Source organism: Pseudochaenichthys georgianus, chromosome 18, assembly GCF_902827115.2.
Source record: "Pseudochaenichthys georgianus chromosome 18, fPseGeo1.2, whole genome shotgun sequence".
Classification (NCBI taxonomy): domain Eukaryota; kingdom Metazoa; phylum Chordata; class Actinopteri; order Perciformes; family Channichthyidae; genus Pseudochaenichthys; species Pseudochaenichthys georgianus.
The window spans coordinates 18560712-18586200 of record NC_047520.1 but is presented as its reverse complement, the minus strand read 5'-3'; the positions used below and the strand labels follow the sequence as shown (position 1 = coordinate 18586200).

Sequence of the window (25489 nt, the reverse complement as noted above, 5' to 3'; positions counted from 1 at the left end):
AATGATTTGGCTGCTTCACACTTACAAAATGAAGCCTCATAACCAAATGTAAATGATATATTCTGCTATTTTTTAGTTTCCCTTCCCTGTAGTGTGTTATATAGCTTTCTTGTGCAAATGCCTAAATGCCAAGTTCCCTCCAGAGGGACACATCTTATGATTTGAGTTCATGATAAGAGAAAAGGCCGATATGCCCCATTATGTAGGTGTTTCTTGAGAAGGGGCTGTATTTAACTTCAGAGCTTCACGCACATGACCACCCACAGTCAGTAGGCACGACACGCTGCCTACTTCCAGCATTACATCAGCTGTGATAAACTATCAACACCATCCGTCCTCCCGTCTCTTTCACCCACTGGCGGACTTTAACTCAACAAAGGAGTGTTCCAAATGTTAGCAAAAGCAAACAAGGTCAACTCAACCCCACATTTAAGAAAGCCACACCCAGCAAACATGAACTGATGCTGATGATATTAAAATCAGTTGACAGACTATATAACTATTAACTAACTAACACATCTCAAAACAACAATTAAAGCTTGAATTAGAATTGCTCTGTGTGTGTTTGCATTTCTTTTTTTTAGGATCAAGGATAACTAAGAGATATTGACTTGTGTCCTAATGTGTCCTAATGAACAGTGCAGTATTATGATTTTGGACACAAACTAAAAAGAAATATATAGTATAATTCAATGTAGTGAAATCAATGACTTTCTCTACTGGAGGAGTGTGTGCAGTGAGTGTGTGTTGCACACACTCCTACTTTCATGGAGGCAGAGGTGAGTGGGAAACGGAAAGATATTAGAACAGCTCTACACTTTTAAATTGTCTTTACTATTTAACTTTATTAACTTGGGTTAGCAGCATAGTTCTGAAGCTTTGTGTTATGTTTATTTGCACATCAATTCTCTAAGATGATGTTAAATACCAAATAATCTATACCAATAAGATAAGTCTGTTTCTTTGGAAATAATTTATTTCCCACTTGTATGTTATAAGTTGATCTTTTTTTTGCATGATATCTTTTTCCATGCTACTTCCCATCGTAATTCGTATTATAATGAATTACTCCAACTAAAACTACATTTTTGTTTTGCTGGGATATAATAAAATAAAACTGATTAATGGTTACACGATTTGATTCAGCAAATCCTTAAAAAAGTTAAGTGTTAGTTAAAGTTGTTTTTAAGTGTGTCTGTTTGCGTATGTGTCAAATGTATATCTTTAACCTAACAAAAAATAGTATATTATATTTATGTTTGACCTTTGCTGTATTTAAACCTCCACATGACTAAAAGATATCTGCAAGAGAAACACAGCAGCTCACACACTGACAAAGGCAGAGACTAAGGCTGCGGCCCCACGAGGACGAAAACGGCTAAACGCATAGGATTAACGCAAACGCAATCGCAAACGGCTTCCGTCCACATGCAATAATTATCTGGATAGTGTCTGCCCACACGAGACCGCTCCGTTTAGCTCCAACTGCTGGAGAAGCTGCAGTACATATGCCGAGCCTGTACGTGGCGCTGTAACTTCCTCCACAAAACAGCGAAGAAGCATGGTTGTCATGTTTGCCCTTCTGTTTATTCTCCGCGGTGGGGGCCGAGGGAACCGGGCAGAGTTTTTCGCCAGTCAGCGTGTATTAAAGTTGAAATCTTCCGGACACAATTATAAAAGTGCCGGTCAAAGGTCTTCTTTGTTATTTATTGAGCTTTAAAACAAATGAATAACGACTCTATATAATATAATGATAAAATACACGGAGCCTCTCTTTTTCCTCCCTCTCTTCAGACAGCGTCAGTGTCTGTCTCATGCAGCAGCTCATCCAGTAATGAGTGACCGGCCGACTGTAAAAATAAACATTGTTATAACTAGTTTAGGGAGTTTGAGAGGTAATTAAATAGCTAAGGGTGATGATCTGACTTTGAAGTGTGTGTTTTGCTGCAGCGGGAGGAGCTGCAGGGGAGCAGAGCTGCGTGTCTCCGTCCTGTCAGATTAGACTTCACTCGCGAGAGAAAGATAAATAATCTGAATTCAGGGTGCAGTTTACTTTGACGCGGGGGTGAGCAGCAGAGGTGGGGAGAGGCGGGGCTATTGCCTCATCATTATTGCTGTAGATGTTGCACAAACAACTGATGCATTGTCAATAGCGTCCGGAGCACGATAGCAACTCTGCGATCCGCCATTGTTGTTGTTGTTGGTGGCGAAACACTTCAGCACTGCGCGGGGTAAGCGGAAGTGAGCAGAAGAGGTGGGGAGAGGCGGGGCTATTGCGCAATCACTATCAGTGATCTGAAAATGTCCGTATAGGGCGCACACACGGAGCTGTTTGACCCCCCAGAGAGCTGCGTATGCCTTTCTATTCCACCTTGGGACCCGTGTCGTTTCCTCAGTCGTTTAGTGCCATATTCGGTCGTCCTCGTGGGGCCGAACGGTCTATATGACACTAAACAGTAACGCAAACGACCGAATTCGTCCTCGTGGGGCCGCAGCCTAAAGCTTTGTGCTAAAAAAAAACAGTGTTCATATCCAGTGATTCAACACTTTCTAAAAGTTATACTCAGTTTTTTTTTTTGCCAAACTTGCAGAATTTGCACTTGTTAAAAAATGTATTTTTGAAAGTTTATTTGAGCAGTGCTGGTTCTGCTCCTTATGTTATTTAAAGGTAAGTTTGGGAGAGAAGAGATCAAGCATTGAACAGATACACAGAACGGCCCTTTTTTACTCCTATTTCAAAGTTTCATTGATTTCACACATTCTGCTTTGAACAGAGATCACTGGGTGCAGACTACACTGTGCTGCTGCTGTTTCTAAGAGGTTATCCCAACCGTGTTTTGCCAATACAAAGACTGTAAGGTAAGTAGAAGCAGATAACACACATTGATTATGTTTAGAGAGTCTGACGAGCAGAGGAAATAACTACCATCAAATATTGGGATGCAATCAGGGACAGGGAAGTCAATAATTCACTTTTTGAAGCTTGAAATGAGTCAATTCAGAGAACAAAATGTGTGTTTCTCTAATTGCTCTGACTGTGGTTAGGAAAGGCATGAATCAAGATTTTGGGAAATTCTCTTATTCATTTTCTTGCTATAAAAATATAGGGGTCATTCCAGAATTGGAGGACAATTTAGACACCAACATTTTTGAAAAATGAACCTTTTATTTTACTTTTTTTTTTTATGTATTAGGAAAAACAGATAATAAACCATCCAAAAAAGTGATTTGCCCAGCTAAGGCATCAAATGTATATTTTCAAATGAAGAATTACCCCTGTTACTCTAATTATAGTAACAGGGTTGAAAGTAACAGGATTGAAAATCAATGCTAATTTGAGCTTTAACCCTCAGGAATTATTGCTAGATGTAGCATGTAATGCTGCTTTCAAGGCAAGGACAAACTTGCATAGCCTATCTAATGAAAGAAAGATAACTTTGAAATTAATATGCTTTATTCTGATAATATCAGTAACAGGGTTGAGTGGGTCAGAGTGCCACACTCTTTTATGACTGAAAAGATTGTAAAAATAGGAAAAATAAAAGAGAGGACTTAGTTTTGGTCTACCCATGGCACTAGCTAGCACATGGCTTGCTGGTGTCCCCGTCACTGTGGCCCATTCCCAAACCGCCCTACCCCTACGTTTGCGCGGGACTAGGGTCCGCCATATTGAGGGCTATTCCAAACCAACGAGTGTGTAGCGGTGTGGAGGGGGAGTGGCCTACAGTAAGGTATCTAATTACCAACCTGGGCTGAAGTCGAATAGTCCATTTAGCTTAGGAACCTTCCTAAAGGAGTGAAATGACCCGGAAGTCCCTCAGTGGCAGCCATGATAAGTGCCGTTCGAATTCTCTAGAATGATGAGAATGATAGGAAAGGAGGTTTCAAACTTCCTTTATAACCTCCTTTAGCTTAGGAACCACTGGACTTCCCTAACCGACAGGAGAAGCGAAAATGCTGCCCCACAATGCCTTGCAGCCGCAGCATTTGCCGTCACTCAACAGTCGGCCGTTCATGGAAACAACCGATTATGACCGAGAAATTATATCATGAAAGTTACGGTGCTTATTAAGCTTTTTAAAACATAGGTGGTAAGTTGCAAAGTGCTTTGTTCTGAACGTTCATCAGTATTATAATCAAAAAGAGAAATATGAACGTTAGTTTTCACTGAAATTATCAAATAAAGTCAACATTTTAGTCTTTACTGAGCTGTGTGGGGTTTGTTCAACTTTTAAAAGATGTTTGAATGGTGATATACACAGTGATAGATGTTAAGGACTAACGTTTATAATAAATATGTTTCTCTGTTGTCCATGTTCATAAAGCAAAGCAGCAGCATCAGAGCACGGTGCAGAGTCTCTAGATGAGTTTACAGTAGTCCCTCGTTCTTATTAAACATCCATGTTGTCGTCCGCTGTATAGAAAACTGTGGTTTCCATAGTTTCCCCACAGCAGCAGACGCACACAATGACGTCCGCTGGCGCATCATAAACACGTCGGATAGTGAAAGTGCATTCGGATTCTCTAAAGTACCGCAGTCTCTTCTCCTAAGTCCTTTTGAATTCTCCTATCCACTATCCCTTAACCCCGTGACGTTTCACTCAGAGGTCAAGGAATAGACGATAGGGTTAGAACTTAGGAGCTGATTTTTAAACTATCCGACTGCAGCCCTGATCTCACCAGAATGCGTGACTCCACCACGACTCCTTAACACCGCATTGCGTGGTGGACTCACGAACTTTGTTACATTTACCTGTCTGCACCACGCAAACAACCCCAATGTAAAGTGAATGAGGCTCTTTTGTCGTGGTGCACACACGCATTTCTACAACGTCCTGCAGTGAGCGTTTATTCTATAAAACGTTTTTAAAATCTACTTTATAGCTTGTAGTAACTCACGGGAGGCTTCTTTTATTTTATTTGTATTCATAATCATTTTTATTTGTCGTCAGAATGTATTATGGTGCATTAGTTACGAATTTTTGTTCTAAAAAAACAGTGCATTGTGTGTAATACAACTGTGATTTTTATTAAATTAGTTCGTTTTTAAGGAAGGCCAGAGCTTCAGCTGTGTCCAATAGATTGTTCCCTTTAGTTAACGTTTTTTAAAAGAACATTATATTCCGATTTGATCATGTCCCCATTATTGTATTACGGAGAGCAATGTGAGCATCCATTCCCATTGGATAACGGAGGATTTTACACCCGGAAGTAAGTATTCTCTTTACTGTCGATTGATTTTACAGTGATATCTGCATTACTGATCAATTTAAAAACACCAGATTATCCTTGTTGATTACACAACATTGATTGGTTTAAATTGTGTACAATGCTTTTGTAATTTTCCCCTTCGATTCGGAGAAACAAATATTTGTTCAGTTTAGGATGGCCGAAGACACTACACTACCCAGAATCCTCAGCTATCGTTTGGGACTACACCATGTGCTTTGCTTGACAAACCCCGTGGTTTGTCCTCAAGCTCTGTGATTGGATGTTGGATGTTGAAGTTTATGCTGAGTGACAAACAGCATTTTGAAATGGAATGAAACCCATCGACGGCACACTATTCAAAACAGGAATCGAACGTCTCCTACCCCCCCCCCCCCCCCCCCCCCTTAGGTCACAGGCAAAGAAAAATTGTTAAAAAGTGAAATAGTGCAATAAGAGTCTAAACAAGTGATTGGAATATATGATATATTAGACAAATCATTTCTAAGTAGCAGCCAGATGAATGTTATGGATGTTATTTCAAAGTTCAGGTGTGTAATAGTCTTATGGCCTGTGGGATGAAACTGTCCCCGAGTCTGGTGGTTTTAGTCCGGATGTAATATAAGATAAGATAAGATGGTACTTTATTGATCCCAATTTGAGACATTGTTTTTGTTGCAGTAGCATAAAAGACAAGGCATTTTACAATAAAACAAAACCACAAATAAACAAGAATAGAAAGAAAAGAAAAGAAAATAGAAAATATACATGTTGAAATAGAAAACATACATGTAGATATTATATATGCAAATATACATATTCAAAAATATATGACAATGGAATATGGAATATCAAATATTGAACAGATTATATATGTGTACAATGTACAGCGAGGTTGTATTAGAGAAACTATGGAGCAGAGAGTTCTCTTCCAGCCAGAGGTGATTTATTGTACAGAGTTATTGCAGTGGGCAGGAATGTGTTTCTGTATCGGTCCTTGTGACAGCGGAGCTGCAGCAGTCTGTTGGAGAAGGAGCTCCGTTGACTGTCCAGCTGCAGGTGGAGAGGATGGGTGGCAGGGTGGGGTTATCCATCATGGACAACAGCCTGTTCAGTGTCCTCCTCTCCACCACAGCTTCAAAGAGGTCCAGCTTGATGCCGATGACAGACCCAGCTTTCCTGATCAGTTTATTGATCCTGCTGGTGCCCATCCAGCAGACCGCAGCAAAGAAGAGTGCACTGGCCACAACAGACTAGAAGATCTCCAGCATCTTGCTGCACACATGGAAGGATCTCAGCTTCCTCAGAAAATAGAGTCTGTTCATCCCCTTCTTGTACACAGCGTCAGTGTTGATCCTCCAGTTCAGCCCATAAGTGCACTCCCAGGTACTTGTAGTCCTCCACAACAGCCACATCCTCTCCTAGAATGCGGCTGTTGTGCCAGACGGCAGCAGACAGAACAGTTTGTGGCTGAGGTGATGGGGGTCTTTTATAATCCTGAGGGCTTTCTTTAAGGTTAACCTGGTATTTTTACTCCACTACATTTATTTTAGTTACTTAACAGATTCTGATTAATGATGTGAAATATAAACAACCCTTAAAGCAGACTTTAGTTACACCTGAGTAAAATTCAGGGAAGGTGATTGTCAAGTGCCAACAATCAGGAGAGATATTTGATTGGAGGACTGGCTTATCTAAAGCCAGTTGAGTAGCACTTGAAATGTTTTGGCTCTATGAAACCTGATGTACTTATATGATTCTGTTTTCTTCAAGGTTGTATTTTGTTGGTCGAACGCACTTATTGTAAGTCGCTTTGGATAAAAGCGTCAGCTAAATGCAATGTAATGTAATGATTGTTGGTGCTTGAGAAGACTAAATATGTATCTGCAGATCCCTATAAAGTATATACATTACTCGTTATTCTCTACAAATAGTTGATTAAAAACTGTATATAATTGCTATTTTGGACATCCCTTTTCAAGATTTCAATATTACTCTAAACGTGTAATAACGTGCTTTAACCAGTAGGTGGTTTGGGTTAAAAAGCTGTCAAGTTTACAGTGTTAACAAAATAAAATATACTGCTGTTTCTGGTTTAGTTTACGACGGATATATTTAGTTATTGTTTTGATATTTGTAACACAAAAGCGATGGAAAAACCCCACAGCAACAAAGAAAAGATGGTCTTAACATGAACCAGCGATCTAGTAGTTAATAAAAACCAATAATATCAAAACAAATTATTACTACTAACTTTATTGTGAAATTAAAACAGAACGGTAAAAGAATAGTTTCCGGTCTATTCTGAGCCCGATCTCTGTAGATAAATACAAATAAAGAACTACGACAGATGTGTAATATTTTATGCAGCCAAACCATTTATTACAATGCATTCATGTGATGACTTTCAAAGAGTAAAGTAAGCACTGTTGAATAAAGTATGATTTATCTTTTACGAAACGTTTTTTTTCATATGGAATGCAGTTGGAGGTCAACCAATCACAGAGCTTGAGGCAACGCGGAACAATAGCTGAGGATTCTGGATTCATGTGATGACTTTCAAAGAGTAAAGTAAGCACTGCTGAATAAAGTATGATTTATCCTCAGCTATTGTTCCGCGTTGCCTCAAGCTCTGTGATTGGTTGACCTCCAACTGCATTCCATATGAAAAAAACGTTTCGTAAAAGATAAATCATACTTTATTCAGCAGTGCTTACTTTACTCTTTGAAAGTCATCACATGAATCCAGAATCCTCAGGTATTGTTCCGCGTTTTAGCTTTTTGGGCATGGATTATTAGATTTTTGATATGGGGGACATGAGATGTCCTCGAACAGTGAGGAGGTGAAAGAAAAAGGCAATTAGCTTTGTTCAGCATAAAGACTGCATGAGAGCTCTTTAAAGTTAAAAAAGTATTCCACCGGACCCTATACAACTCACTAAAACAGTGCATCTCATTCTTTTTTAACGGTGCATGCATGACCAACAATTAAAAAAACATTTGTAGCATAGTGTGAAGTGAGGACCCTGCACAGTAGCATTGAGGATATATAAAAAAGAAGAACTTAATATGATACACATGATGTCACCTTGCAGTACAAAGCTAAGCATCTCTTGTACACTTAAGTATGCTGATTTAGCATTTTGACTTATGAAATATTGGGCAACTTTCTTCCTTAAATACAGGAATAACTTAATGGAATGCCAAGACACAGAAGCCAAGAGTCTAAACGTGACTGTAAGCTATAGCTACTTACAGTATGGAGCAACAGAGCTAGCGACTAGTGTTAGCATTCTGTAGCTTTTAGCAGAAACATATTCCCTTCAGGAGAACAAACATTAAATGAAAGTGAATATTTACTTACATTAAGGCGAGTAGACTCCAAACATACCAATAGTATTCCAATGATGTGTGTTTTAAGTAACCGAACACGTATTTATCGTTTAAAAAAAGACGTTTCTGCAGGAGACAGTTTGACAGTCCGGCACAGGTGTCACAGATAAAACTAATGAGGTCCCAATCATTTGTTAATTCACACAGTGCTTTTGCTACTGTGAGTCAGAGTTATTTAATTTGATTGTGAACTCAATGGCCACTTTGACACCTGTGTTGAAGTGTTCAATTGTACTTACACAGGAATAGATGTAACAGCTTTAAAAGCTGGAAAAACAAAGGTAAATACAGGACTTTTATACATAATATATATAATATGTATATAACATAATACAAAAATAACAATACTCACAATACAAGTCATTATATCATAATAATAACAAATAACAAAGACATCAAAACTGAGCAAATAAAGGTTAATACAGGACTGTTAAGTACAAAAGTATTTGGAGAACCGTGTATAATCTATAAGGGGAGCAGGGTATTTTTTGTGAAATATTGTAGCCCTTAAGACTCTGATATGGCTATGTCTTCTAATATGTATGAATTTGAAGTGAACCTGATGGATAGCTGATCCAATAACACTATCAATAATCAAATGTATTGCAAGAAAACTCTTCACATAGACTGCATGAATGCACTTTCATGTATTGTCTCCTTAACAATTTATTCCCCTGGTTGTCTGAATTCTGCAACGTGTAACACCACATGAAGATCAGACAACACCAGCAGAGTTTCCTGAGAAGAGACACTTTCTCTCCACCCTGTCACACACATGGCAGAGCAGCCACTTCCTCTGCAATTAAAAGCATTTCACAAACACAACATTATTTATCACGGTGACAGGTACTCTTTAAATTTCAAGTTTGAATCAAACAGATGCAGACCGTGCAAAAGTCCCTTTACTGTAACTCTAGCAGGCAGCCCCAACTTATTCCTAATAATTACCAGAGCAGTGTTGTCATCTAGTTACAGAAACATATAATTAAAGCAAAACACTTGACACTTATTTCTACAACTTTAATGCAAAAAGACATCCTGAAAATGCATAATTATAGCTGGATTCCTTTTAAGGGCTAACCTTATTATTATCAAGAAAACACAACAACATCATTAGCTGAGGTGCCATTTATCAGCTGCCCTTAAGAGGAATATGTTTCTGCAAATCATGCTTGCTAAAACTAACAAGTAGCAATTTAAAACATGAAAACTTAGCATACAATGGCTGCAGGTGTTTGCACAAATATTAGACAGATTGACACGAAATGGTGCACAGACTTTCATGTAACCCTCTGGGTGAATTGCAATAATTCATCTCCTAAAGCCATCTTTAGGTCAACATTTGAATACTCTCCAAACCCCCAACATTCGCTTTAGCTTTGTTGCTAGTTAGTAAACATGCTAACAAACTAAACCAAGCATATGAAACCTGCAAAAATGTGATTTTGGTTCTTAAAACTAAAGACGGAAGGCAGCAGGAAGTGATCACCCTTCTTGTTTTGTATGAATAATTATGGAGTGTTTAATTTCTCATTATTATATGAAGATATAAGGATTTAAAATAACATTAGTACAGATCAATACAAATAAAAGATCATGAGCAAGGGGCTTATGCCACCGCCAGTTGCCATCTGTGTTTGTCTGAGAGAAAGCAATTTAGGAAACAGGTTACTCATATTTTCTGTTTATTTCCCAGCTCACTGACGTTCATGTGCAGATTGAGAGAAAAGTCCTTCAGGCTGTGTCCTGAAAAAAACATTAAGTTTAGTTAAATGACCTGCGGTGGTTTTCAAAGTCTGGCGTGCAATTTATCTTTGACAAAAACAGATGCAGTAGCTGTGTGACTCGAATGTTATCATCAGTGCAGTCTCACATGATCAGACAATGAATAGAGGAGAAACTGTGTTATGGAAATGTCCAAAAGTTACTTATTCTTCCTCTGTGGTGACCAATTTGAAGAATGAGTATGCATTTCATTCTTCAGATGTTTGTTTTTTCCAGGTACTATCGTCCCTGTTGCACAGCTCACCTGTTGTGACTCAGGATGCATTATAAAGCTCTAGATTCAGCAGTCCTAAGCTCTTTCAATTAATGCAACCTGCATCTTTTAACCCTTGTTTTGTTTTCGAAAGCTGTTACCGTTCATTGGTCAATTTTGACCCATGATGTATTTCAGTCCAAAACACACAAAAGAAATGACTATAGTCTATCATCCAATATTGTTTTAACTACATCATAACTAACTTATTATGCATTCATAACCGTACCATCCTGCAGGGCCGGACTGGGACAATAAGCCAGGCCGAGAATTATACACCCAGCCAGGCCACTACCAGTTTTCTTTAGTGCCATTTTTCTGGATTTTATTTGTCAATTTTTACATATTTTGGTTCATTTATAGTTGTGAGTGTGTCTGTGCTCCTGAACCAGCCTCGCACCTGCTCCTCTTTGAGGCAGCAGCAAAGATTTAGCTCGCAACAAGTTTTTAAAGTTTATCTTACCTTTTTTTTACCTAGTTAACATTTTTTTTTTTTATTATTCATCCATATTTTACTAATCACTCCCCCTTCATCTGGAAATATGTGTTTATATAGTTATTATATAATTTGAACTTGAAACGGGTCACGGGAGACTCGGGTCTCCCGTGACCCAACATAAGGGTTACACAACATAAGGGTTACATATGTAATGTATGTTATGGAAATGTGCGGTGAAGAGGTACATTTGTGCGTAATAAGCTACCATTGCAGGTTACCTATTTAACAACCTTTAGCAAACTATATCACAGCTGCCAATTATCATACATTGACACAGATGAACCCCTACAACACCTACATGGTATCTATTAATTGCACAGTCAAAGTCTGAAAGGCACAAATGCATTAAAATGATGACCACATTTTAAATTGTTATCATGTTAATTATTGAGGGAAGCTGTCTTGGTCTTGGGAAGAAAATGCATCTTCCATAAGAATAAGGAACATAGTCAAATATTCCTTTTACCTTTGCTATACATGACTTTGGACAAATGTTTGACTTGTTTAAGCCCTGCATCAAAGATAGATACCAGAAAAAACGTAAGGTTACGGTTGAGTGGATATCACAGAATGAGTACGATTTATTTGATTTTCATGTTTGGATGGGCATGACATTTGGTGTTCACATTTAGCTCCCAAGAGGCAGAAGATGATTGATTTTGGTGACCCTGTGACGTCTCTTTAGACGCAACACTCACAGCCAACACAGACCCTCACAGTCTCAAAAATCATTGAGGGAAGACGCTAGATTGGCATTACATTTCATCATCTGCCCATTCACATTCCCAACAGGAACTATTGACTATGTGACCTTTGCTCTACAACATTATCATGTCAAACTTTATATGTTCAATCATTTGACCCTGAAAAAAGCCTTCACAAAGCTATGCTAATTTTTAGTGCATCTTCATGATTCTGGTTTTCAAGCTACTTAATGTATTGTTACATCCAGAGGTTTTGATTTAGCTTCTGTATATATATTATACTGTATTTTGGAGCGGATTCAACAACAACACGGCTTGTTTTTGCTCCATTGAGAGAAAGGCATCTGGCCTTGGCGTAGGTCAGCATGCTCACAGTACCCTTAACGTTGTTTCATTATTCCGTTAGGGGTGTAACGGTATCCGTATTCGTCCCGTACCGTCACGGTTCGGCACATGCAGTCACACGGCGAATACGTCTTTTTTTACGAGTGGGAAAAAAGTCTGTCACTCAGGGCAGTATTACACTATATATAATCCAGGGGGCGGTATTGCGCCTAAAAGCCAGCCCCCCATAAATAACAAATGAAGAACAAAACACAACAAAACGAAAACAATACATGAAGAAGAGCAGTTAGTAGTAGTATGGCGAGTTCACACAACACACAGGAGCTAGAAGACCCACCTGCTTCTTTTAAATCATGTGTGTGGGAACATTCCAAGTAGGGAATGAGTCCTTACCCCAAGTGAAGGAGTTCAAGTATCTCGGGGTCTTGTTCTCGAGTGAGGGATCAATGGAGCGTGAGATGGGCCGGAGAATCGGAGCAGCGGGAGCGGTATTGCAGTCGCTTTACCGCACCGTTGTGACGAAAAGGGAGCTGAGCCGGAAGGCAAAGCTCTCTGTCTACCGGGCCATTTTCGTTCCTACCCTCACCTATGGTCATGAAGGATGGGTCATGACCGAAAGAACGAGATCGCGGATACAAGCGGCCGAGATGGGTTTCCTCCGCCGGGTGGCTGGTGTCTCCCTTAGAGATAAGGTGAGAAGTTCGGTCATCAGGGAGGGACTCGGAGTTGAGCCGCTCCTCCTTCGCGTCGAAAGAAGCCAGTTGAGGTGGTTCGGGCACCTAGTTAGGATGCCACCTGGGCGCCTCCCTAGGGAGGTGTTCCAGGCACGTCCAGCTGGGAAGAGACCAAGGGGTAGACCTAGGACCAGGTGGAGGGATTATATCTCTTCGCTGGCCTGGGAGCGCCTTGGGATCCCCCAGTCAGAGCTGGTTGATGTCGCCAGGGAAAAGAAAGTTTGGGGCTCTCTGCTGGAACTGCTACCCCCGCGACCCGACCACGGATAAGCGGGAGAAGATGGATGGATGGATGGATGTGGGAACATTTCGGGTTCCCTGTGGACTACAACAATGATGGGGTGCGAGTTGTGGATCGGACTAGGACGGTGTGTCGGCGTTGTTCGACAGCGGTGCGGTATGCTAGTGGTAACACGTCAAACATGCTCAATCACATCCGAGTCAGTCTCAGTCCCCAGCGAGAGGGTTTTCTCGACGGCAGGTGACATAATTACCGCCAACAGATCTGCCCTCACTGCTGACAACGTAGACAAACTCATCTTTTTGAAGAAAAACTTGAAAATAGAGTAAAGCTTGAGTACCTTTATTTAGGCATAATGGCCTCACACACTCACAAGTTAATTACACATGTTAGACATTGCTCCTTAAAAAGGTACAGATTTTATTTTGTTTTATATTTATCATTGTATTTATTTTATATTTTTAACATCAGGAGATGTTATACTGTTCTGTATTGCCTTTTATTGATTGTGATTGAAACACTTTCTTATTATTTATTTAAATATTTGCAAGACATTCTTTTTAGTTGTACAGCTTATTTAACCTCAGCCATTATAAATAATATGGCCATCTGAGTGTGTGTGTGTGTGTGTGTGTGTTACTGTTTGAGCTTTGTTTTTAACTGTGTAATACAGTTAATGATTCCAAATGTTAGAGTTACTTATTTTCATACCAAAACTTGCACTACTGTTACAAATAAATAACAGCAACAAAAAATTATGCATTTGGGACTTTTTTTTTGCTTTTCCTTGTTGTACCGAACCCGTACCGAACCGTGACCCCCAAACCGAGGTATGAACCGAACCGTGACTTCTGTGAACCGTTACACCCCTACGGTCTATTGTATGAAAACTATTTATCATGAAGTCTGACTCTTTCTGTGAATCCTTTCACATCTTTTGGAATGTTATAGTTGCAAAGTCTATTTATATGTGGATGGATTTATTGGCAATAAATCAGCAGGCAGACAATGCCAGCTTCCCCTTTCTTTCAATCGTTGAATTTGTGATTTCTTCAGGGAATTTCTTTATTGCACCATATCACTGCATATATATATATATATATATATAGCTGCTGTCCAATAAAAGTATGGTATCAGAACAGGGAGCTCCTTAAAATAAAATGTGTGGTTTTCAGGCAGTGATGTCATTTTCATAGCATAGATGGTAGTCATTTTATTGCTAACTCATTGTGACCTTGTCAAAGAGTACATCAGCTATCCATCAGCACTGCTGTTTCTATCATTAATCAGGACAGCATGACATTAAGATGTGCTATGCTTTTCTAAATGGTGATGTGCCTTTGTTAATGTTATCAGTTACACCTGTAAACATGTCCCCCTCACCTAACAGGTTTTATTTACCACAAAAAACACCAATTAACCTATTCAGTTTCAGCTATAAATACGCTGAATCGGCCAATCTTAAAAGGTTAACGAGATGAACAAACGGCATTAAGCTGGAGCCATAAATAGTAGCTTAAACTCCTGTAAGTATCCTAAACATTTAAATTCAGTTGTTGTCACGAAGCAGTCTCAAACAATGGGTATTGCTGCAGCCGTGACAGGCAGGAATAATATACAAAACGCTGAAGCTGCCATGCAATGAGATGTTTTCTTATTCTTTCAATCTCTTGTCTTTTTCAGCATTTGGCAGAATCAGACCTCCCACGTAAAAGTGGCTTATTGTCGACGTGAGAGGGAAGTTACAGGGTGGATAAGAGGGAGGTAGAAGTGAAGATATATACGGTGATATATGGGGATTAAGCAGCTTGTATCCCTTTCACTCCTGTTGAAATGAAATCGTACTTACTGACATCTCGCTTTCTGCTCTCCTCTGGGCCACGATCCATGAAAAGTCCTGCAGTCGGGGTCAGAGTGCAGATCTACAGTGCTTCTCTGTCCCCTACAATGAAAGGAAAAACAATGCAATTAAAATCAGAGCATTGCTATTTTGGTGCTGTCACAACTGAGTCATGCAACAGCTTCTCTCCCAGTGGGCATTTCATGCATTTCACTCGAAAAACAGCTCATATCGAATTTGATAAGCATGGCACATTGCCGCCTGAAAGGGAGAGAGTTCATAATCCTGTAAACAGGACACAGATGGAGAATTCATTCCATGTCCTTTTTCCAAGGTGCTTCCTAAAAATACTTTACCTTCCACTGATTGCTTGTTACACTTGAATTCTTATCTAGATTGTACATGTACGAATTACAGCATGTCTGTGTGTGACTCACTCATGTTTTATTAGCAGAATAAACCTCTGACCAATGTCATAATCAGACTCTGATGAATCATAACACCAGTTTCAGTTTGTGTAAATCATGCCAAGAACGGCTCCCCTGCAGCATGTTTGTAATACATCACATTATAATTCAGGTCTGCTTTCATACTGATTTGCCCTACAATGACTCCAATATGTCTAATAAGAATGACAACAGTATTATTTTTGCTTTTATGTTAGATATGGGGCTCAGCATTTTGCTCAAGGGCAAAAAACAGTGCACTGCTGTGTCTGTGACGCATTGTAGGGTCACTCCGGTGACGTTATCATCTCAAGGACTTCATTCAGCTGCAAGAGAAAACAGCAACATTTAGACACTAGGGTCTCACTAATCTGCTCGTTAAATACATGTTGCAGCTATTACATTTAGATTTATATTATATTTAATTGGTGTACTTCAACTAAAGTAGGGTTTTCCAAGAAGGGCACTTACTTGTTATGACGTACAACACTGTACTTTACTCAGGTATAAGTATCTGAATATTTCTTCAACCTCTGGATATATGTCTTTATTTAGTACATTGACTTCCCTGGTGCTACTTTATTGTAACCTTTTTTTACAATCTACTGCATGTGCTTAACCTGGTTTGTACACATTAAGATATCCTGGATAAGTTACATGAAATATAAAGGCTCTGTACCTTCCCATTTCATGTAGCGTAAAGGATGATATATGATTCATTTAGTAAACATTTTAATAACAACTTACAAAAAATACTCAATATGAATTATTATAGTTACTATAACTATATGAAATGGACCATTCTGCATAACCGCTACTTTTATAGGTAAAATACATGTTCATGTATTCCTCAAATATGTTTTATAATAATATTATCACAGTATTATTTATTGTACAACTGTTTTAAATGTTTTTTTATTTTAGCTATTTATTTACCTCACGAATGCATATGGCTCTTGGGAGTGAAATAACTTCTTATTTGAGTATTTAATAATTTGACCCTGACCCTGCAGCTGGAGGCCGAGGATCAGGGTGACCACCAAGCGGCGCTTCAGTCCCTGTGGCCGGGTCGGGGTGAGCGGAGGATCGGGTTACACACCGCCCCGTCTTTAAGCCGCACACAGAGCGCCGTTAGCCGCAGCACAACAGCAGAGTAGAGGGTACTGAGATCCGGGAAGTAAAGGCTCCACACTCATGTAAGTGATACATTATTCTCTAAAGTCGCTACGGGAAATCTTAATGAACATTTAGGATTATTGAAACAACTGAATATGTGTGCAACAGGCGCCTTTGTTAGCTACACTGTCGCTAATGAGAGGAAGATATCCCGAGACGCCTATCCCGTGGTCACCGAGAAGCAGAACATAGGGGGATTTAAATAGCTTTTAGTGTCTCTTTCTAATTATAAAGTGTGTTCAGTTCACTGTAAGTAGCCTCAGTTTGACCCACAGCAGCGATACTTTAACTTCTTCACCGTGGGAAGCCTGTTGCTCCTCCATGGATGAGATGGAGGTGGAGGAGGAGCTGAGGAAAGCGGATTGTTTCGAGAGCCCTGGTCACTTTATCAAAACACTAGCTAACCTCAGTGGATTTACTAGAACTACGCATACTTATATTGTAGCAAACGCTTTAATATAATAAGTAAGTGTAACGCGGCCAGGGACATAGTCGAGCTACTTTGGGTTTTATTTTGCAGAAAGAGTCCTCGGTGACAGTCAGGTATTATTAGCATAGTCACAGCAAAGCTGACATGCATCCTTAAAGCTCTGTGTTTGGGGTAAAGTCCACTTTGTGACATTAGTCAATGGGTTTCTGAGTCATTTGAGTCACATTTATGCTTCTTTCTTTTGTATCTAAAGCACACTGAATTACCCATGTGTAGGCCTATGTTATTATGTGCTACACAGATGAACCTGCTATTTTTGCATATTAATGCAATAGCATATTAAAAACAAACTGGGCAGCCTCGAGAAATAAACTGCTAAATCTAAAAGCATATTATTATATTAATTAATTGATTACATTTAAAAAGTATATTTCTCTGGAACTGGATGCCAGTTGTTATATTAATCATTATGTGGGTGCTCATACACATTACAAATGTTTTAGTACCAGTAAGAAAGCAGTACAAATCATCGGATTTATGCAGCACTAATATATTTCCCTGCAGTTATTTATTAAACATTATAGTATAGTACAGTATAGTGCAGGAGATTCAAAATGAGATTTTACACCAAATAAACCCATTAACACACAGCGACCACATCCTGTATTTGAAAGTCCATTAGTCATTTAGAAAGGCATAATGAAGCTAAATAAATAAAAACAAATAAACTGGGCTGATACTGCTGACTCATGCTGGAGCTATTCTTAGAGTCGGCTTTTAATTACCTCAGCAATCTCCTTTAATCGTGTAATGTCCCCCTGAGTCATGTCGTGCTCGTAACAAAGCCTCTGCTGGACTCAAGTGTGACAGCCATGACACTGATGACAGTGTTAGAAAACATAAAAACCCACAGCTACCTCCATATTATGTGTTAAAACACCTTCATGCTGTGTTATTATCAGGCTTTAGTTTAAAGATGTGATGAGTCAAGGTTTCACAGCTTCATTCATGCATGTAAAAAAATACCTGAAAAATATCAAATAAAAATATAGTCTACTAACTGTCGAAAAACATTATAAATCAGATGCATTTGGAGTTATAATATTATTAAGATAATTCAGACATTGGGTTCATTTATTTCATTACATTACATTGCATTTAGCTGACGCTTTTATCCAAAGCGACTTACAATAAGTGCGTTCGACCAACAAAATACAAACTTGAAGAAAACAGAATCATATAAGTACATCAGGCTTCATAGAGCAAAACCATTTCAAGTGCTACTCAACTGGCTTTAGATAAGCCAGCCCTTTATTAGTATATAAGTGCTTTGTTAATAGTTCTATCGCTCGAAGTGGAGTTGAAAGAGATGAGTTTTGAGTCTGTGCCGGAAGGTGTGCGATCTGCTGTCCTGATGTCAATGGGGAGCTCATTCCACCATTTTGGAGCCAGGATAGAAAACCCACGTGTTTTTGCTGATGGGAACTTGGGTCCCCCTCGCAGCGATGGTGCAGCGAGCCGTTTGGTTGATGCAGAGCGGAGTGCACGTGCTGGGGTGTACGGTTTAACCATGTCCTGGATGTAGGAAGGGCCAGATCCATTCGCAGCATGGTACGCAAGTACCATTGTCTTGAAGTGGATTCTAGCAGTTATCGGAAGTCAGTGAAGGCAGCGGAGGAGCGGCGTGATGTGGGAGAATTTAGGAAGGTTGAAGACCAGGCGAGCAGCTGCATTCTGGATGAGCTGCAGAGGGCGGATGGCACATGCAGGTAGACCAGCCAGGAGGGAGTTGCAGTAGTCTAGGCGTGAGATGACGAGAGCCTGGACCAGAACCTGCGTCGCTTTCTGGGTCAGCTGGGGACGCATCCTCCTGATGTTGTAAAGCGTGTATCTGCAGCAGCGGGTTGTAGCAGCGATGTTTGCAGTGAAGGACAGGTTGTTATCTAGGGTCACACCCAGATTCCTTGCAGTCTGAGTCGGGGAAACAACAGAGGTGCCAATGTTGATTGTTAGGTCAAGAGTGGGACAATCTTTTCCCGGAAGGAAAAGCAGTTCAGTCTTGTCAAGGTTGAGCTTGAGGTGATGATCAGACATTCACTGAGAGATGTCAGCTCGACAAGCAGAGATGCGTGCGACGACCTGGGTCTCTGAGCGGGGAAAGGACAGAATTAATTGGGTGTCGTCAGCGTAGCAGTGGTATGAAAAACCATGCGGGCTAATGACTGATCCGAGCGAGTTTGTGTACAAGGAGAAGAGGAGGGGACCAAGAACAGAGCCCTGAGGGACCCCTGTAGTTAATTGACAAGGGTCGGACTCGGACCCTCTCCAAGTAACCCTGTAGGTGCGGTCTTTGAGGTATGAGGTGAGGAGGGAAAGTGCAGAGCCTGAAACTCCAAGTTCTTGGAGAGTGCGAAGGAGGATCTGATGGTTCACCGTGTCGAATGCAGCAGACAGGTCCAAAAGGATGATGACAGAGGAGAGGGAGGCTGCTTTAGCAGTGTGCAGTTCATCAGTGACAGCAAGGAGAGCAGTTTCTGTGGAGTGACCTGCCTTGAAACCAGACTGGTGCGGATCCAGAAGGTTGTTCTGATGGAGATAACAGGAGAGTTGTCTAAAGACAGCGCGTTTTGTCTTTTAGACAGGAACGGGAGGAGAGAGACAGGCCTGTAGTTTATAACATCGGATTGGTTGAGAGTGGGTTTCTTTAGGAGAGGGTTTACTCTTGCCTCCTTGAGACTGTTTGGAAAGTGACCAGAAGTTAGAGAAGTGTTGATGAAATGGGTGAGAAACGGTAGAATATCAGGAGCGATAGTCTGAAGGAGGTTTGAAGGGATAGGGTCCAGACCTGAAAAATATCAAATAAAAAGAAAAATATAGTCTACTAACTGTCAAAAAACATTATAAATCAGATGCATTTGGAGTTATAATATTATTAAGATAATTCAGACATTGGATTCAATTATTTCCCCAAATATTAAATATGCTAAATAAATAAAATAAAAATAAAACCACACAACTAAACTAATACATATAATAAGGTTACAGTTTATTCGCTCTCCTGTTGGCTTAATGTTAGTAACATTCTTATAATAATAAACACGCACAAATGTTGGAGGCCCTCGCCATACGTCATGCCATAAGTTGTTGCCGGTAATTTTGTGACATGCCTAGAGTTGCATTAATCAGTTGATAAGTTAAATGACAAAATGTCATCTGCAACTTTTTTGATAATTAATGATGAACATTGTAGTTGAGTTTGTTTTTATTGTTGCTTTTATTATGTATTATACCATAGATCACGTTAGGCTGTGTTAAATTCTAATGCATTTCATATTCTGACATTTTAAAGAAAAAACAATTAGTCTAGAAAATAAACCACAGATTAATACACGATAAAGATCATTGTTGAAGCACTATTATGATCCACGCAGAGTATTACACTGGTTTTAAAATAACTGATAAGACTGACTAGAATTATTTTGAATCAGCAGAATGCTCTTTAACGTGCTATGTTTATCTGATAGGAGTAAATTGGACCACCGTGTTTTCGCTGGCTGCGAACATGTCATGCATATTCCAAAACTGCTGCAACAGTGCAGTGAATGACATCTCTAACACACAGTAGATGTGACTTCAGTTCTGCAGCACCATGTTCCTTTGTTGCTGTTATGGTGAAGCATTTTAAGATAAAAATATGTCCCTGAAAGAGCAGAAATAAATCAGTTTTGCTCTTCATGTTGACCTTTCCAATAGAGAGGTTTTTAAGAAGTGTGGTTCAGACGAGAATTAGTGTCAACTAGGGGTGTAACGGTTCACAGAAGTCACGGTTCGGTTCATACCTCGGTTTGGGGGTCACGGTTCGGTACGGGTTCGGTACAACAAGGAAAAGCAAAAAAAAAGTCCCAAATGCATAATTTTTTGTTGCTGTTATTTATTTGTAACAGTAGTGCAAGTTTTGGTATGAAAATAAGTAACTCTAACATTTGGAATCATTAACTGTATTACACAGTTAAAAACAAACCTCAAACAGTAACACACACACACACACACACACACACACACACACACACACACACACACACACACACACACACACACACACACACACACACACACACACACACACACACACACACACACACACACACACACACACACACACACACACACACACACACACACACACACACACACACACACACACACACTATTTATAATGGGTTAAATAAGCTGTACAACTAAAAAGAATGTCTTGAAAATATTTAAATAAATAATAAGAAAGTGTTTCAATCACAATCAATAAAAGGCAATACAGAACAGTATAACATCTCCTGATGTTAAAAATATAAAATAAATACAATGATAAATATAAAACAAAATAAAATCTGTACCTTTTTAAGGAGCAATGTCTAACATGTGTAATTAACTTGTGAGTGTGTGAGGCCATTATGCCTAAATAAAGGTACTCAAGCTTTACTCTATTTTCAAGTTTTTCTTCAAAAAGATGAGTTTGTCTACGTTGTCAGTAGTGAGGGCAGATCTGTTGGCGGTAATTATGTCACCTGCCGTCGAGAAAACCCTCTCGCTGGGGACTGAGACTGACTCGGATGTGATTGAGCATGTTTGACGTGTTACCACTAGCATACCGCACCGCTGTCGAACAACGCCGACACACCGTCCTAGTCCGATCCACAACTCGCACCCCATCATTGTTGTAGTCCACAGGGAACCCGAAATGTTCCCACACACATGATTTAAAAGAAGCAGGTGGGTCTTCTAGCTCCTGTGTGTTGTGTGAACTCGCCATAGCTACTAACTGTTCTTCTTTATGTTTTGTTGTGTTTTGTTCTTGTTCTTCATTTGTTATTTATGGGGGGCTGGCTTTTAGGCGCAATACCGCCCCCTGGATTATATATAGTGTAATACTGCCCTGAGTGACAGACTTTTTTCCCACTCGTAAAAAAAGACGTATTCGCCGTGTGACTGCATGTGCCGAACCGTGACGTCCGAACCGTGACGGTACGGGACGAATACGGATACCGTTACACCCCTAGTGTCAACAGCTCTTACTTTCTGTTGCTATCGAGTGTGTTGTGGAAAGACTGTGTTTCCAGGAATGTATTTCTCTGACTGTTAAGAAAAAGACGTTGTGTGTTTTTTTTTGTTACAGGCCTTGAGGAAGGGAAACGAGTGACGTTGCTGTTAATGGAAATAAATCACACCCATCTGGAATTGTAAAAATGATCGAAACAATGGGTAAGTAATCACTTTGGTGATTTTCTCTCCCTGCTAGTCTTTAAAAAATCATGATAAATAGCCGTAAATCCTCCCAAAAAGTGTTTTGCCTATAGTCTTGCCATGGACCAACTTTACTGTCTCTTATACAACATATTACACACACTACAGGAAAGGGAAAAAACACAAATGGCATAAAAGGGCGTCTTTAACATCCTTATGCAGCTGAAACAGACACCTGCTGATACTCTAATGTTATCGTCTTGTTTACAACCGTTGTTCAAACTACAAAGCGTCTTAAGTGCAGAAAGGGCTCCTGGACATTATAAAAAGCTCGATGAGGTGTTAGTCACGCTCCGTGAGCTTTGGAAATTGCTTCATTTTTGTCCAGTGTAGGCCAGGGCTGACCCATCCTCACTAACAAGCCTCTCTGGAGTTTACAGCTTATGCAGGGTCCAGCGAGCAGACTGCGGAGGGGCTGCTGCTCTTATCTGCTGATACACACTCTCTGTTCCTGTGCAACACACCACTGACACTAATGGAAACAAGAGGACACATTGAGAGAAACTGTTTTATTCCTTCTAGTGCAAAACCTGATGCTACGTGATCTTTAGAGCAGCCGAGCTTCCTCTGTGCCGATTTACTGGTGGAGTGTAATGAAGTATACTTACTAAAAAAATACATTTCCGTATTGTTACTTTTACTTAATCTGAGTACTTCTTCCACCACTGCTATTTACAGATAGTTAAAGATACACGTTAAAAGACAATATGGGGTACATTTTGAAACACAAATGCTAAAAGTACAAATACAAGTGTATTTTAAGGTCCAAAAACCTTTCTATCTCACTCTCTGCCCATGTACTGATTAAGCCTCTCTTCTCCACCGTCCTCTCCTCCACTTTGTTGCTGTCACTGAAATATGTGACGGCCTGCAGACACTCAGCGTGCCTTGCAGGCGGTGGAGCGTCTCCAGGCCCGGCTGAAGGAGCGGGGGGAGGTGCCCACCGAGGAGAAGCTCAGCCTGCTCAAGTCTGTGCTCCAGAGCCCCCTCTTCCACCAGATCCTCGCCCTGCAGAAGTCCGTGCAGCACCTCAGAGACCAGGTACCCCCACAAATATTGCATCCACATAATGTGAAAAACACAACTATAGGACTATATATATACAGTATATTCAATGAAGGGTATGCTTTAAAAAAAAATGTTTTAATGTGCATGATGCTACAGCTGCAATTAATGGTTAAGTCTCTTAAAAGGGAATCTGCAACTGATTTGAGTGATAGCAAACATTTGTCTAAAAAATGGAGATTTGCTACTATCATATTAAAGGGAAATTTGTCATCTTTTTGTATTGATGTTGTCATTTTCCACCTTTTATTTTGAAATATTTTCCTCCTTGTGTCTTGTCTGGTCCTACTTCCTGTGTTTGCCTTCCTGTCTTTAGTTTCCCTCCTGTGTCTGTTGCTCTTGTGTTTCTGCCTCCCCTGCCCAGCTGTGTCTTGCCCTGTGGTTACCCTTCTGTGTATTTAGTCTTGTCTTCCCCTGTGCTCCATGTCCGATCGTCCTCTCTTCTTGTCCATGTTACCTGCCCGTTTCTCTCGTCCATGTTACCTTATCGTCTTTTGTCCTGGTTACCTGCCCATGCTTGTAAGTTTGTTCATGTCTCTCTTGTTCCCCGGTCTTGTTAATATTTAGTTGTTTCTTCTCATCGGCTTTTTAATAAAGCTCACTTTTTGTTACCAGACCTTTTTATTTTATTTTATTTTTCCTACATTTGCGTCCTATATTCCTCAACCCTGACACAATCCTATGAATATTTTGGACAAAACAAGACATTTCAATGCATCATCTTTTGACTAAGTTCAAACTATGATATGATGACAAGTGCTCCTGTGGGGATTGTCCACAGTATTGAGTATGTAAGTCGCTTTGGATAAAAGCGTCTAACAAGTAACATGTAATGTAATAATGTAATGATTAGACGATGATCTCTGTTTAGAATTATAGTTGGAGCCTTACAAAGAAAATAAATGCAAAGATGCATTTTTGCAAGTACAGAAACTATGAGGCCATATTAATGCCAATCTGAAGAAGAAGAAAAAACAGTTAAGTAGCCTGGGGAGTGAGGACTGATTCTACGAGAAGACAAAAGTCACACATTTATAAGAAGAAATCTCAGAAATGTGTGGATTTTTTGGTCAAGAAAAAAAAAATATTATTTCTCAGATGATACACTATTTTTTCTTGTATCTGTCAGATTCTTCTAAAACAAATGTATGACTATGATCTTTCAACTTTGTGTTTTTTTCTCTCTATACAAACTTTTTCTAAACCTACAATAAGCCGAGTAAACCCTTGTATGTAGTAGCTGCTGTGCACAAGACAAACAATTACAGCAAGTTACAATGCTTTGGATATATATTTGGGCGTTTTATTAATAGTTTGAAGACCGACTTGAAGTGTTTTGGTTTCATGACAAACATAACCTCTTCAACAACAAGGTCAAAAATAAACTACAGCATCACAGTAAGGTTCATTTATCCACAATGCTTTTATCTTTCCTCCACCCTTTAAAATCCCCTCTCCCAAAAGTGCTGCTGCTTTGGCCAAATTGCTGTCAGGGTTCATGAGCCGACCGTAGTGAGGGTACAGATAGAAGGTCTAACCTTTCAGGCTGATTCTCTCCATTGAGACTAAAACGTTTGAGAGGAAGAGGCAGAGAGCTCTCCAGTCTCAGTGGAGTGGGGCCGGGGCGAGCGTTTGAGAAATAGAGACGGAAATATGTGAGCTATGCAGTGGGAGGCAGGGATGCTCCAGCCTTTAGCCCACTGAGGAATTTAGATTATAAAAGTCTGCTGGCATTTCTCTATGCTGGAGGTTTTACTCATTGCAAAGGAGTCCCACATTCCTCCTGTGTGTGTGCTGATGCATGCTTTCTTTAGTAAGCGACACTTACCAAGCAGGTATTTATCATCATTTCCCTTCAGATCTGGTGAAAAGCGTAAAAAGTCTCAACATAATCACTGTTGTGTTTTTAAAGCAAACTGCATTTGTTTGGCTCCCCGTCAGCAGAACCAGTTTGGAGCGGGGGTGCATTTGTTTTGTGTGTTGTTGTCAGACAAGAGCCAGACATAAACACACACACACACACTGTCCATCTCCTGGCTCTGGTAGTCAGGCCGCGCACAGTCCACGTCGCT

At 40.0% G+C, this 25489-nt stretch overlaps 1 protein-coding gene across 1 annotated transcript in view; it reads left to right on the top strand.

Moving 5' to 3' along the window:
- The first annotated feature begins 2563 nt into the window (after positions 1 to 2563).
- Positions 2564 to 25489, top strand: part of LOC117463378 (multiple PDZ domain protein-like) — a 64686-nt gene continuing 41760 nt past the window's right edge. Inside the window, 4 exon segments of the mRNA XM_071206580.1 lie at positions 2564 to 2668; positions 2775 to 2859; positions 22225 to 22310; positions 23227 to 23393. Coding sequence (XP_071062681.1) covers positions 22295 to 22310; positions 23227 to 23393 — 183 coding nt within the window. The 5' untranslated portion in view covers positions 2564 to 2668; positions 2775 to 2859; positions 22225 to 22294.